Source organism: Castanea sativa, chromosome 9 (genome assembly GCF_040712315.1).
Source record: "Castanea sativa cultivar Marrone di Chiusa Pesio chromosome 9, ASM4071231v1".
In the NCBI taxonomy this organism is placed as follows: Eukaryota; Viridiplantae; Streptophyta; class Magnoliopsida; order Fagales; family Fagaceae; genus Castanea; species Castanea sativa.
Window position 1 is genome coordinate 22,999,036 of NC_134021.1, and position 12,970 is coordinate 23,012,005.

Sequence of the window (12,970 nt, forward strand, 5' to 3'; positions counted from 1 at the left end):
TTAGCCATGTGCTTGGAATTGATTTAAATGAAAATAATAATATAATTTATAAGAAATACTATAATTACATTTTTAAAACTTATATTATATGATGAACATTAATTTTTATGTATTAAGCATGGAGAGTTTTATCATTTTAAGTGTTATGTGATATGAGAGGCTTACCAAATGTTACCTATTGCACATTGACCCGTCAGAGTTCAGGGAATTGGGGAAGACATGCCAAACAACACACTTTCCTTTATCCACTTTGAATCGCTAGAGCTTTACTGAACATACTTCTTGGTCCTCCAAACCAAGACTCCCAAAATTCCCGCGATGAAACTCATGAGCTTGGATCATAAGTTGAAAATGAGATGATGTGTCATGAGCTTGAACCATGAGCTTTGACGCATTTTTGTGTAAATATGGGCTCTTTTGGGCTTTAAAAGAGATTTTCCTAAAATCCATGATAATATTGATGTGGTGGGTTGCCAATGAAATAAATCCATATGGTGTGAAAAATTTGTCTTCACACAATTTTTTACCGCTTCAGAACTTCTAAACTCTTCAATATATAAACGCCACCCTTTTGCACGGATCCCAGTACGTGACTAACTCCAACAACTTGAAGATATTGTTAGCTGCAAAGTTCTTCACTTCATCAACAATAAAGATCAAGAAGTACTTGGTTACAAAACCTTAAGGCGCAAAAGATGTAATAACTTCTTGTAGAGAGAATACGGCACTGGGTCACTTTCTGCATGTGTTCTCCCTGTATAACGGCCTTTAAAATAAGTTTTATATATGTCTAGGATTGTGAGAAAAGAAACCCTACACATACATGTCAGCTAGGGCCAAAAATCAGATCTGAAAATTCTGATTTTGTAGATCTTGACAAATTCAGCTTCTATCGAGTTTCGTTCTTAAATCTCGATAGATACTTTTCTGTTGAGGTATCTATCGAGTTTTAATGAATAACTTTTCTTCACTTGTTTTTTGGTCCAATCTTCATGGCTTTAGTACTTAACTTGAACTCTTATTTCTTAAAGTATTAAATCCATCATAGATCTACCAAATTACAAGTAAAATGTATTTTGCCAAAGGCTTAGCCAATTACATAAAATATGTCCTTAACAAGAGCAACATAATGTTCAACCAAGCTCCTCAAATACTGACGCCAGCAAAAGATTATGGAATGACATATAGAAACTAAATAATTAAATTTCTTAGCATGTCATAAATAATTAAATTGCTTAATTATATGAGACTATCTATAAATGAACTAATGAGACATTATCTTAGTCCATGAGATGCATAGTATATGATTTATGTGAAAAATCATAGAAGATATAAATCACAAGTTCTTTGTAAACTCAAAATTTTAGTTCGTAGTCGGTGATGAAATTGGGCATTTCATCTGTGAAGACTATAACATATCAACTAAGATAATTTGTCTTGATCATGGAAGTGGAGACTTCTAGTTGATATGTTTTAAGAGTTAAGACATATTGAATTGGACCGCTATGAGATTTATTATTCTCCTAATGACTGTCAAAGGAATAATAAATTTCACAACTTCTATTTACATCAACTTTAAATCCTGAGAGAATAATGGATCTTATCATGAGATGTAGGTTGTTTTGATATATCAGAAGTGAGATCTATAAGTCACGATTAAAATCTCAACATGTTGGGCAGCCGCATTTAGTGTTGAAGGAACATATAGTCTCAAGATGGAATTCATAATCTCTTAATGGAGATATAAAATATTCCCTTGAGATAAATTTAATGGGTTTGGTTATTCAGAGTGTTTGGCTCAACCACTTTAGTAAGGAGTTACTAAAGTATATATTTATGAAATTGGATTTCATAAATATATTATGAATAACATAAATGATTAAACCGGGTACTTAAGGATTACGATGTAGTAATTTTCAAAGTGACAGTCTATATTCATGACTTTGTATTACTAAGAATATTTTAATGAAGGGGTTGCATGTATAATAAAATCTTGGGATATAAGTTATTAATAAGGCCTAGAGTGCAATTATATTCATATAGTGGTATTGAATATAATTAATGGTAATTTTGGACTTATCAAGAATTGACAGAAAAGCCCAAAACCCATTGGAGTTAGAGTCTTATTTGTTCCCTTTTGGTCCCACTCCAAGCCACATACTAGAACCCAATTGGAATGACCCAAAAGGCTAGTCCAATTAGATAATCAGTTATATATAAGGAGAGAAATATATAGAATTTTAATTAAGGGGTTTTAATAAGAGAATTCATATAAGTGGTTTTTCATTAAGATCATATAAGAACATGAAATTGTTTGTATGTGAGTGTTGGACACTCTCTAATTCTCTCTTGAACAAACACATATAACTGATTGAGATACCACAATTCTTGGGCGTTAGTGGAATTAGAGTAAAGATTAAAAGTGTTCCCAAGTACTTTTAATCTTTATTTTGAAATTCACAATACCAAGGTACACTCTCTTGTTCTTGTATTCTGAAATTTTCATAGTACATGTTATCAATTGCGAATAAAGTAGATCCATTAATTTTTCGCTAAGTATGTTTTGTATGCGATACAGACATGTATTTTTCCATCAGGTTAGGCATTTTCTTTGCCATGCTTCAAGAGAGTCTCTTCCTACAAAATCTAATCTGCACAAGCGGCATGTAGTCCCAAATGAGATGTGTAATCTATGTAATGATAATTCAGAAGATAGTATCCATGTGTTGTAGTGGTGTGATCATGTCAAAACTATATAGTTCCCAGATCACAGTTTTAATTTCCTTCATTCCAAGAAGTTTTTTAAACTTTAGTGAGTTGTTTGGTTTTGTGCTTTTGGCTACATCAACACGTAAGGCTGCTCTCTTCTCTATGATAGCTTAGGGTGTGTGGCAACGCCGAAACAAACTCAAGGAATAGCAGTCGTCATGGGGTGAAGGGGAAGTGGTGAAGAGAGCCTCAGAATTACTTCAAGAGTACCCCAATATGCAACGGAAGTTCCTAAGGGATATAGTGTCAACTTTGAAGGTGCAATTTTTCAAGATTTTTCTTTGGTTGGATTAGGCATAGTCATTCAGGATTCTTCAAGACTTGTTATTGCAGCTCTTAGTCAGAAGATTGGACTCCCTAATTTTGTTGATATGGTGGAGTCTATGGTTGCTAACAGGGCTCTTAGTTTTGCTAAACAAATTAGTATTTCACAAATTGAACAGGAGGTTGGCTCCACTTCAATTTGTGAAATACTATCAATAAGCCCAAGCCTACAAGAACCATGTTTGGCCATTTTATTGAAGAGACTAGATAGTTTAATGTTTTCTATGCTTTGTTGTAGTTTTCATCCTGTTAAAGTGGAGGGTAGCAAGTTACTAAGTTAGCCCATGCTTTTGCTAGACAAGCAGTTCTATTTGCAAACACCAATGTGTGGTTAAAAAATCTACCACTAGACTTGGAGGATCAAGGGTGTATTCCAAAGTGATTTATTTGGCCAAAATTGGAAATTAACTCAGTTTGCGAAACAATATAATTAGTAGGCACTGTTTTTAAACTATATTTTTTACTAACATCTCGAGTCTAAGAGGGTCGATTTTGGGCTTAAAAATCGAGTCTTTGAGACTCGATTTTAGTTTTCTGATCACGTTTGATGTGACATTTTTTTCACGTGACGTCTACCTGAAAATCGAGTCTCTAAGACTTGATTTATATCCGTAAAATTGCCTCCACATTACTTTTCTTATTTTCCTTTCCTTTCCTTCTTTTTTCTGCATTTCATCATCTGTGCCTTATTTTCCTTCTTTTTTCTGCGTTTCATTTTCCTCTGTGCATTTGTTCTTCATGTCTTTCTCTTCACTACCTCTTCATCTGCTTCTTTCTTCCTCCACGCTGATCTGCACAAGCCCAGCCGCCACAGCCCATCGCCGCCGACCCACGCTGACCCATCTTGGCCTCTCTTCTCTGTTTTCAACGTTTGTGCTTGTGTTTCGAAGTGGATTTCGGGCTAAGTTTTGGGCTGTGTTTGTGTTTCGGGTTGGGTTTTTGTTTCAGGCATGGGTTTCGGTTTGGGTTTGTGTTTCAGGCATGGGTTTCAGCCTCTCTCTTATGTTTCGGGCGTGGGTTTTCAGCCTCTTGGTTTGTGTTTCGGGCGTGGTTTTTGCTGGTTGTTGTCGATCTGTGGGTTTCGGCCTCTCATTTTGTGTTTCTGATCTGGGTTGTTGTCAATCTACTAATTTTTTTTGTGGTTTTTCTGCTTTTTTTTTTTTTTGGTTCTTCTTCACTTGTTTTTGATGGGCATTGGTTACAGTGGCGGGGTTGAACTTTGACGGTGGTTGGTTATGATCAGGTACGACGGCGCGTGGCCCTGGTTTGCTCGTAGGTGACACGCTTGATGACCCAGTCCAGGTTGAGCCTGTATCGATCATAACAGATGCAGTCCCATATACGAAGCGAACCCATTTCGTGCTTTTGTCAAAAAGCATGGAGAGGAGGCTGGGAGAGACTTGGGAAGAAGAAGAACAAGAACTCAGTTGGGTTTTTTTTTTTTTTTTTTTTTTTTCCGTATAAGTCTGTTTGTGGCTTGTAGGATAAATAGAGCTTTCAACTATCGAGATATAAATCGAGTCTCTAAGACTCGATTTTCATGTAGATGTCACGTGGAAAAAATGCCAACTCAGATCTGATCAGAACATGAAAATCAACTCTCAAAGACTCGATTTTTAGGCAAAAAATCGAGTCTTTAAAAGTCGAGATGTTAGTAAAAAATATAGTTTTGTAACAGTGCCTATTAATTATATTGTTTGGCAAATTGAGTTAATTTCCAATTTTGGCCGATTTATTTTAATAAAATTTCTTACCTTCTTAAAAAAAAAAAAAAAATTATTCAACTTTTGCAAGGTCTCCGTGGTTTAAAGGCTAGGAGATGCAGCCAGCCACCGATAAATATAACTAAGCTACAAGAGGAAACTTATCAAAAAAAAAAAACAACAAGAGGTTACTGGGAGGTGTTCTGTGTGCGTGGGAGTAACGTGGGGTAAGTGAACAGTATTGTGCTATAGCTAATTACCCAGGCATTAATGGTCTACTGCAGCGAAAGGGGTTTGCATTTTATGAACCAAGGGACCTTGAGGGGTACTAGCTGTAAATACCTTTTACTTGAAACCATCCCCCTCCATATCTATTTGCCCACACTGAAACTGCCTTTGGTTTTGATGTGAAAAGCTGCAAGTTGGTAGAACAAAACAAAGAATCTAAATGCCAATTGAAGAAGGCAGTCACTGGAACTGTAATAAGGGACAGGCATAGAGATAAGATAATATACGGCCACAATGAATCATCGCTGCCGTTGTTGGTCTCAAACTATTTCAATTGATTAATCCCACGTCGTATAAGAAACAGGAGAAGGAAGTAAATCAAGGAATAAAAGACCATGTCAGGCCTCTGCACAAATTCATACCTTTCTCGGCCTTTTGGCTAAGATCAAGTGTAGTATCTGTTCTTATCAGTTTAATATCTGATATGTGGGTCATCGGCCCACACGATATTAAATTTATTTCTTGAGGGGGAGAGCCCACCACAGTAGCTTGCTATTGGGGCTCTTAAGCGTCGCCCATGCGTTGCACTGTTGCACGGGCCTGGCGCACCCCACCAATACAAGTCTAAATACTTATAAAGCGAGTGGGCCGTAATAAACTTTTAGAGGCTCATCTTAATAATGATGCGATCAATTCAATATGATTATTGAAGGCTTTTTCAGAGAAGAGGCTAATAAATCCTGCGTCCTCCAGGCTTGCGATGTGTAAATAAAAAAAATTGAACAACTTAATTCTAATCAAACAATGAACTTTAAGAACTTCAGGAGGTAAAAGAAAATCAAATCAAAATAAACTCAAACCCACTTTAAAGATATCTCTTCTTTTAATTAAAAAACTTAAATTATCCCTCTTCTTTTATTATCTTAATGAGTTGTTTATATTATTTTAAATGAAGTGTTAAAAAAAATAAAACATTTAATATTAGATGTATTGTAAAGTGAGGTGATAAAATAAATAAAGTAACTTTTTAAGGTGCTAAAAGTTTAAAGTTTTTAGCAATACCATTGTGAATGCTCTAACTTCCAAAAAAAAAAAAAAAATCCTAGCTAGCCTAGTATTAAAAAAAACATTATTTTGGTTTTGTTTTTGTTGGTGAATGATTGTATCTTAATATATTTAGAAACAATGATTTTGTGTACTTATAATTTTTTAATACTATATGAATGCTTATTTGAAGTTTTTTTTTTCTTTATACTCCGGTCTCTGTTAGTTTAAAATCCTGGGTCCGTTCCTGTATATAGAAACATACAATGTTACAAGAAACTAGAAAACAGTTTAAATGTTGGAGGCAGTTGGAAAGTTTAAATAGATAGGTAATCAGTAATTATGAAATGAATCATATAAATTTTTTTTTTCTTTTGTTTTTAATTTCCTAGATATACACGCAATAGTGAGTCCTGAATTTATTACCTTTCTCTCTATCATTTTTAGTAGAGTAGGAACTAACATTTGAATTTGGGCTCATTGGCAAATAAATCTTTTATTACGGTTCTCTCATTTAAAGTTCAAGCTTATGGTTCTTAGACTTTGCTTAAGAGAACTTCTGTGATTTATCATCTATCTGTTGACAAGTATTATTTCCTGTAGAAATTTCTCAAAAGTCAAAACTGCTCTACTTTGTTTGATAGCCCATTTCTTGCTCCTGGCTGGCTTAGTAGCCATTGTCTTCTGTTTTAATATTGAGTTTCACCCAGCCTCATGCCTTCTACAGCTCAAGAGTGCTTGAGCCTTGAGGCCAAATAATAATACAAAATGGTTGGCTGGTGAAATTTGGTTTCGGACAAAGGCAATCCATTTCAGTCAATACTCATGAGAAAGGTATTGAAATAGATTTTGTAAAGCTGTCTTCATCTTCTTTGACAGAGGACAAAGTAGATCAAAAGGCATGCATTCAACCATAGAGACGTGTTAGCATTATGGAAATTTCGTGCTTGCTTGTTCAGAAAGTTTGTACATTAGTACTTCAACACGAAGTTTCCTCACTCCGTGGTTTTGGCTGGTGAGGGAAAGCGCAAGAATTAGAAGTGCACATCCTGGGCTATTTTATTCATCAGAATTGTTGCCTTTGCTAGGAAGAAAACTGAGTACTAGAAAGAGAAATGTTAGATTACAACTTCGCAACAAATTTTAATTTTAAATGGCAGATAGTTATTGGTGAGTAAAAAATAATTTCAATATTTAATTCAAATTAAAACCGGTAACATGTGCAAAAAAGTAATTTCAGTTATATTCAGATTAGAACCGGTAACGACCTAACATTTAGAATTTTTTATGAACTTATTATGAATATTTTGTAAACGCAATATTTCTCAGTGATTAATATTGATAATATGGGCTCATAATTGATGCCAACAATAGATAGTTCAAAAGTCAGGATGTCACTTTGTCACGGGCACAAAGAACAAACTACGGTCTACCATGAAGGAATCTGAGTATTAGGATTCTACATCCATTCCTCTACATTTGTCACTCTTGTAGCTGATAAGTTAAGGTCCAAAGACTCAGCCTGCAAAACCTCCAGCTCCATTTGGATAGCTTATCTCACGTTCACGTTTTGCGTTTGTTAGTTTGTTTTTTTTTTTTTTCCCCAGCGCATGGTGCACTATGAACAGTACATCAACGCATATGAACAATAACCGCAGAATGAACACTAATTTTTTTTTTTTTTTTTAGTTTTCAACAAAATAAACGATATCCAAACGCACATTTAATAAATGGATTAAATCGCAATAACCAAAAGTTTACCGAATGTGCACAGTACAACATATCCTCTTTTACCTCTATAGAAGTACGACTTCAGATACATTTAATACTTTCATCTGAAAATAAAATCAAAAAAATTACACAAATAACAAAAAAAATCACTCACCCACCCTGATTTTCTTTACACCAACCAATGAATTCTGGACGGTATATTTTCTAACCCTTTTTTTGATAGGTACATTTTCTCTTTCAAAGGCACATATATTACAATTCATAGTTGAATAAACATACGCCCTCAGGACCCCTTAATAATAAGACTGATATTAATTAGACCAAGTTGGCAGTCTCTCACTCAGCAGAAAATAGTTGGCAGGCTCAGCTTTTCTTTTCCCCTACTGGGTTGACAAAACCTATCCACACGCTATTTTGTTGGCAAAATCAACAATCTGTGGAGCTGTTCACAACCTTTACCAGGCAGAGAGAAGCAGCAACGGTTCACACAGATCAGTTTCAGGATAAAGAAATATGGGAAAACAAAATCCAGAATTAAGACAAGGGCAACCCTAGTAATGGAACAAGCCTGAATTGGGGGTTTTGTGCTTGAATGCAAAAAGAATGCACTGCATATTTTGATTGGGAAGTCATACAGGAAGATTTAATATACAGAGGAGGACCTCAAGCTTAACTCCAACTATAAGAACAAACATGCCTATACCGCATCTATGTTTCAACCAGCCAAATACATTCAATCCCAATAATATGAAGGTAAAAAAACCTCACAATTCAACGAATTTTGCAGCAACCAGAAATCCAGAAAAAGAATGCAAAATCTAAACGTAGTAGTGTGACCAAAATCCACTCGCTGTTCACAAATATGAGGATAGACTCCAAATGGATATGGTAAATTTGTGAAGTTATGTAACTTGCGTGCTTGTAAGACATCTCCACGACCTCACGTGAGGGCCCTTGTCTAGAAGCATTAGCAAGCCCACATTGCTGGCTGATAACCCACTCATGTACCTGCAATTACATTTGAAATGTGACAAACAATTAACACCTTGTATCCTATGGATCCACACTACAAATTCTGCCACCAAGGGGACAACATTCTCCAGGTTAAGTAATGCATAGGGTTCCCAAGATAATCATCAAATTTTTAAGCATTCTGAAAAAGACAAGCCACTGTTTTATTAAACAAATTGTTTTCTCCCTTAATATATATGTGTATGTATATATATATATATATATATATATATATATATATATATATATATATATATATATATTTCATCTTTTTCATGTTATTCTAAGATTCAATAAAAGAATATTTATGCAAGTAACTATGGTAAAAGAAAGATGAAAAATCTCTGAAGACATAGATGGTATGGGTCTCATTGCTAATGGATCTATGTGGAGTATTACATTTTTGAGGTCAATGGTGTTGAAGGTTCCAGGAATTTAAAAAAAAAAAAAAAAAATTAAGTTAGGACTTTTTTTTTTCTCTGAATTAATCTTAAAGGCTATTAAATAACATACGGAGGCAGTTTGTAGCTAATTGAATATTAATAAAAGGGGGGGAAAAAAAAAAGGAACAATGTGATCTATTCAGGAAAAAAGCCAGCCAATAAGTACTAGAATCTACTTACTTGCTTCGACGGGCTTTCTTTCTCCAGAAAAAGAATGATGTGATCCACTGAACATGAAACATGAAAAATAATACATAACATAAGTGCTAAAGCTAAAAAAAGTCATGCTGTAGAATGCTAAGTTAATGGGAAAAAAATAATAGCTACAACATCATTCAATGTGTTCGTTTATCATACTTTTCAACTATAAAACAGCAAACCCATTATGATGAGTTTCAGATTCAAATAAAAAATAGAAAGATCTTCAGGGTATGAATGGAAGAAGGGCTTGTTCAGATCCATATATCGACAGAATAATGGTGACACCAAACAAAAATATATTACTAAAAAAATTGACAGAAATTCTACAAATACTAGTTGCAGAAAAATGTATATTCCCATTGATAAACAGTTACACTAAAAAAAAACATCAGAATTACCTTAAAAACTGACATGAATGAAAAGCTTTTAAGAAGAGATGGCTTCTTAACAGTCATTCGTCTTTCTGGTGACATTTCCTGACACAAATGTTGAGCTATTTCTTTCAATAACACCATTTGAGCTTTATCAGTACGCATCGAAACAATTGCCTGCCTCATTGATTCCCTGTCTGCCTCAAGTGCATGAAGCCTCATGTAGAGCTTCTTAATATCTGGATCCGCATAATCAACTTGATTCAGTGACCTCGGAGTGGTTGCATAATCTTCACCAATCCCAACTCCAGCTTTTGGATCAGTAAAACCATTATTCGGTGCACCATTATGGACGGAATCAATGGTATAAACTCTGTCACTCATGTCATCTTCAACTTCAGACGCATTATCCAACTTTCTAAAATTGGCATAGTCCTCTGTCTGTGAGGCATACTCTGTCCTCTTGTAACTTTTAATGGTCATTGGAGATTCTGTGGGGAAATCTCTACCAGTTTCTCTTGCCAAACCCCTGAATGATGGACTTGAATCATTGGAAAACCTCCTAAAATGTCGTGTTCGCCTAGGAGAGTGACCAACTACAACCTTTTCTAAAATGTTCTTGGAACCTGAGACATCTCCATCCAGCCTACTGGTGCTGGGACTCTCCATCTGAGATATCCTATTATCCAAATTCTTCAAATGATCTCTAGCATGTGGGGTCTCACCAAATGCATATTTCTCAACATCTTCAACATCATTATCATCCTCCAAAGGGCCATGGGGTTCATTTGGATTGCATTTCAAAGGCGGGTAGTTATACATGGGGAGTTCAAATTGGGCATCAAACTCCAACATACTAGGGTCACGGCTAAGCCCACCTCTCTCACCATCCGCCTCAGCCTCCGTGAGCCCATAACTCATCATCCGATGCCTATATGCGTGTATTTCACAAGTAAGCGACTGAATAGCTTGCTCTCTCTTATACAACAAATCTTCAAATGCCAAAAGCTCTTGTTGGTCATGTGCCATCTTCTCCTCTGCAAAACGCTTGAATTGTCGGGCCTCCATTTGAATCTCTGCCTTCTCCCTTTGCAACCTCAATATCATTGACATGGCCTCATTTGCAGCTGACGAAGACGCATTCCTCTCCTCTTCCAATTCAGTATACAAATCCTGTATGGATTGCTGTTGGCTACCAACCATCTCACGCAGTGCAACACATTCATTCTCAATTTGGACCCGTGCAATTGAGGGTAAATTGAGCCCGGGTATAATGAATCGGTTTGCATCCTCAAACTCATCATACTTTCTTTTTACGGATCGAAGCCAAGACCCCGAAGAACTACTGATCAATGAACAACTACATCCACAATTACAGCATTTACCCAAATCGCTCGAAGATGGAAATGCTTCGGAATCCATAAACTACTTCGCATTAAATCCTCCGCTAAATCCCAAATGAAAAGAAACCCAACAAAATCCAAAAGAAAAATCTAATCTTTGATTACCCAAATCCTCCCTCTTGAATATAGATCTTCCAACAACAATTCCCCTCTCTATCCCTCACCTCAACTACCAGCGCCTATTTTTCATCCAAACAACAAAATCACACGCAATACTCCTAAACCAAAAAATTTATTAAAAAAAAAAAAATCAATATATAAAAAAAAAAAAAAAAAACCCTCAAAATCGAAGAATTCCAATTTCCCGGGAAATCAAAAACTTTCCCGGACAATCTCCTACAAACAACTTTCCATTGAAACAAACAGAGAGAGAGGAACGATTACCTTTATTATTCAAAGAGCCATGGAGCAGAGCAGGCCTTCATGGGGAGAGCTGAAAATGGAGGCGAATTTTATTTATTTTTTTCCCGGGAAAATAAAATCTTCTTCCTCACAGAAAACTCGGATCCGGAAGAGGCCTAGCTACGAAAAACCCGGGGAAAATGGGTATATATTTTCCCTCGCTTTCTAGGAAAAAACCAAAAAAAAAGAGGGAAAAAAATTTGAGAAAGAGAAGGAAATGTTGTTTGGAGGGAAAGAAAAATCGACGAGGAGAGAGAGGGAGAGGGAGGGAGAGATTTGGATATTTTTAAGGAACCCTACAGATTTTTCTCTTTTCCTTTGTTGTTTTTTTGGTTTCTTTCCTCGTGGACTGACTGAGTCGATTTCTCTCTTTTATTATTCGCTTTCCTTAATTTTTTTCTTGGTTTTCGTGATGTAGTTGAAGGGGAGAGAGAGAAAGAGAGCCATAATTTTCGAATAGAGATAATTTTGAGGAGAGAGAGAGATTGACGGCTGTGGATGAGTAAAAATGGACTTGGGGTTGGTTGGGATGTGTGTAATTTTGATCTGGTGACTGATGATTTGTCGGGCCCTACAACTAATCACAGCATAAACTTTCTTTTCCTGGGACTTTGGGTTCTTTTTTTTTTTGGGTGGGGGTTGGAGAAGATAGGGGAATATGGTGAATTCTATTGAATTGATGATGGAATTTTATTTACCTAGTGAAATGGTTTTTCTTTTTCTTTTTTTGTTGTTGGGAAGAAAATAAAATTAATGGTGATGATTGGAGGTTGATGAAGGATTGAGTCAAATATTACTCTGATGGAATGAATCATTGTTTGGATTACCTTTCCCTTTCTGTTCTATATATGTCGAACTAGGAGTTTGTACTTCATATCCTCTGCAATTATTATAGATTCTCAGTAGATTTACATAATCTATGCATTTTTGCTCTTAAAATAATGAGAAATAATATCTCCACAATATTTTTATAATATTTTTACAACAAGTCTTAAGTGGCAGGTTGTTATTGATTGTTATTGTTGGAGCAAAAAGTAATCTTAGTCTTAGGTTCAAATTTGAACCAATAACAACTAACCACCTATAATTTGTTGTGAAAATATTGTGGACGTAACATCCCTCCTAAATAATTGTAGAACTTGGCCATCAATCCTTTGAGCATTTGTTGGTTAAGTAAAATTTTATACCATTTTTATGAGCAATGTAAAAAATATTTTAAAAAATCAATTATTTTTCCCTTCTTCAATAATAAGTTTTAAAAACTATTTTCTATAACAATACCTCTAGAAAATTAGTTAGCTTTTCTCATTTTTAATAATAATTTGATAATTACAATAATG

The 12,970-nt window shown here is 35.3% G+C and overlaps 1 protein-coding gene and 1 non-coding gene across 2 annotated transcripts; one reads left to right on the forward strand and one right to left on the reverse strand.

The window, feature by feature from the left end:
* The first annotated feature begins 5,442 nt into the window (after positions 1-5,442).
* LOC142611486 (U2 spliceosomal RNA) lies at positions 5,443-5,638 on the forward strand. Its single transcript, XR_012840068.1, has one exon. It is a non-coding gene; the product is annotated as a U2 spliceosomal RNA (small nuclear RNA).
* A 2,136-nt stretch (positions 5,639-7,774) lies between these two features.
* On the reverse strand, positions 7,775-12,108 carry LOC142610624 (myosin-binding protein 7). Its single transcript, XM_075782487.1, has 4 exons — positions 11,613-12,108; positions 9,853-11,446; positions 9,434-9,480; positions 7,775-8,807 (listed from the first exon to the last, which is right to left on the reverse strand). The coding sequence occupies exons 2-4, from the start codon at positions 11,245-11,247 to the stop codon at positions 8,702-8,704; spliced, it is 1,548 nt and encodes a 515-aa protein (XP_075638602.1). The 5' UTR covers positions 11,248-11,446; positions 11,613-12,108; the 3' UTR covers positions 7,775-8,701.
* Positions 12,109-12,970: the final 862 nt, after the last annotated feature.

Bases quoted from the DNA above. Each gene is read 5' to 3' on its own strand.
- LOC142610624 (XM_075782487.1), bottom strand. From the start codon at position 11,247: ATGGATTCCGAAGCATTTCCATCTTCGAGCGATTTGGGTAAATGCTGT. The intron at 9,481-9,852 runs GTAATTCTGATG...TTTCATGTTCAG, and splicing joins CATTCATGTCAGTTTTTAAG to TGGATCACATCATTCTTTTT. The intron at 8,808-9,433 runs GTAAGTAGATTC...ATGTAATTGCAG, and splicing joins AAGAAAGCCCGTCGAAGCAA to GTACATGAGTGGGTTATCAG.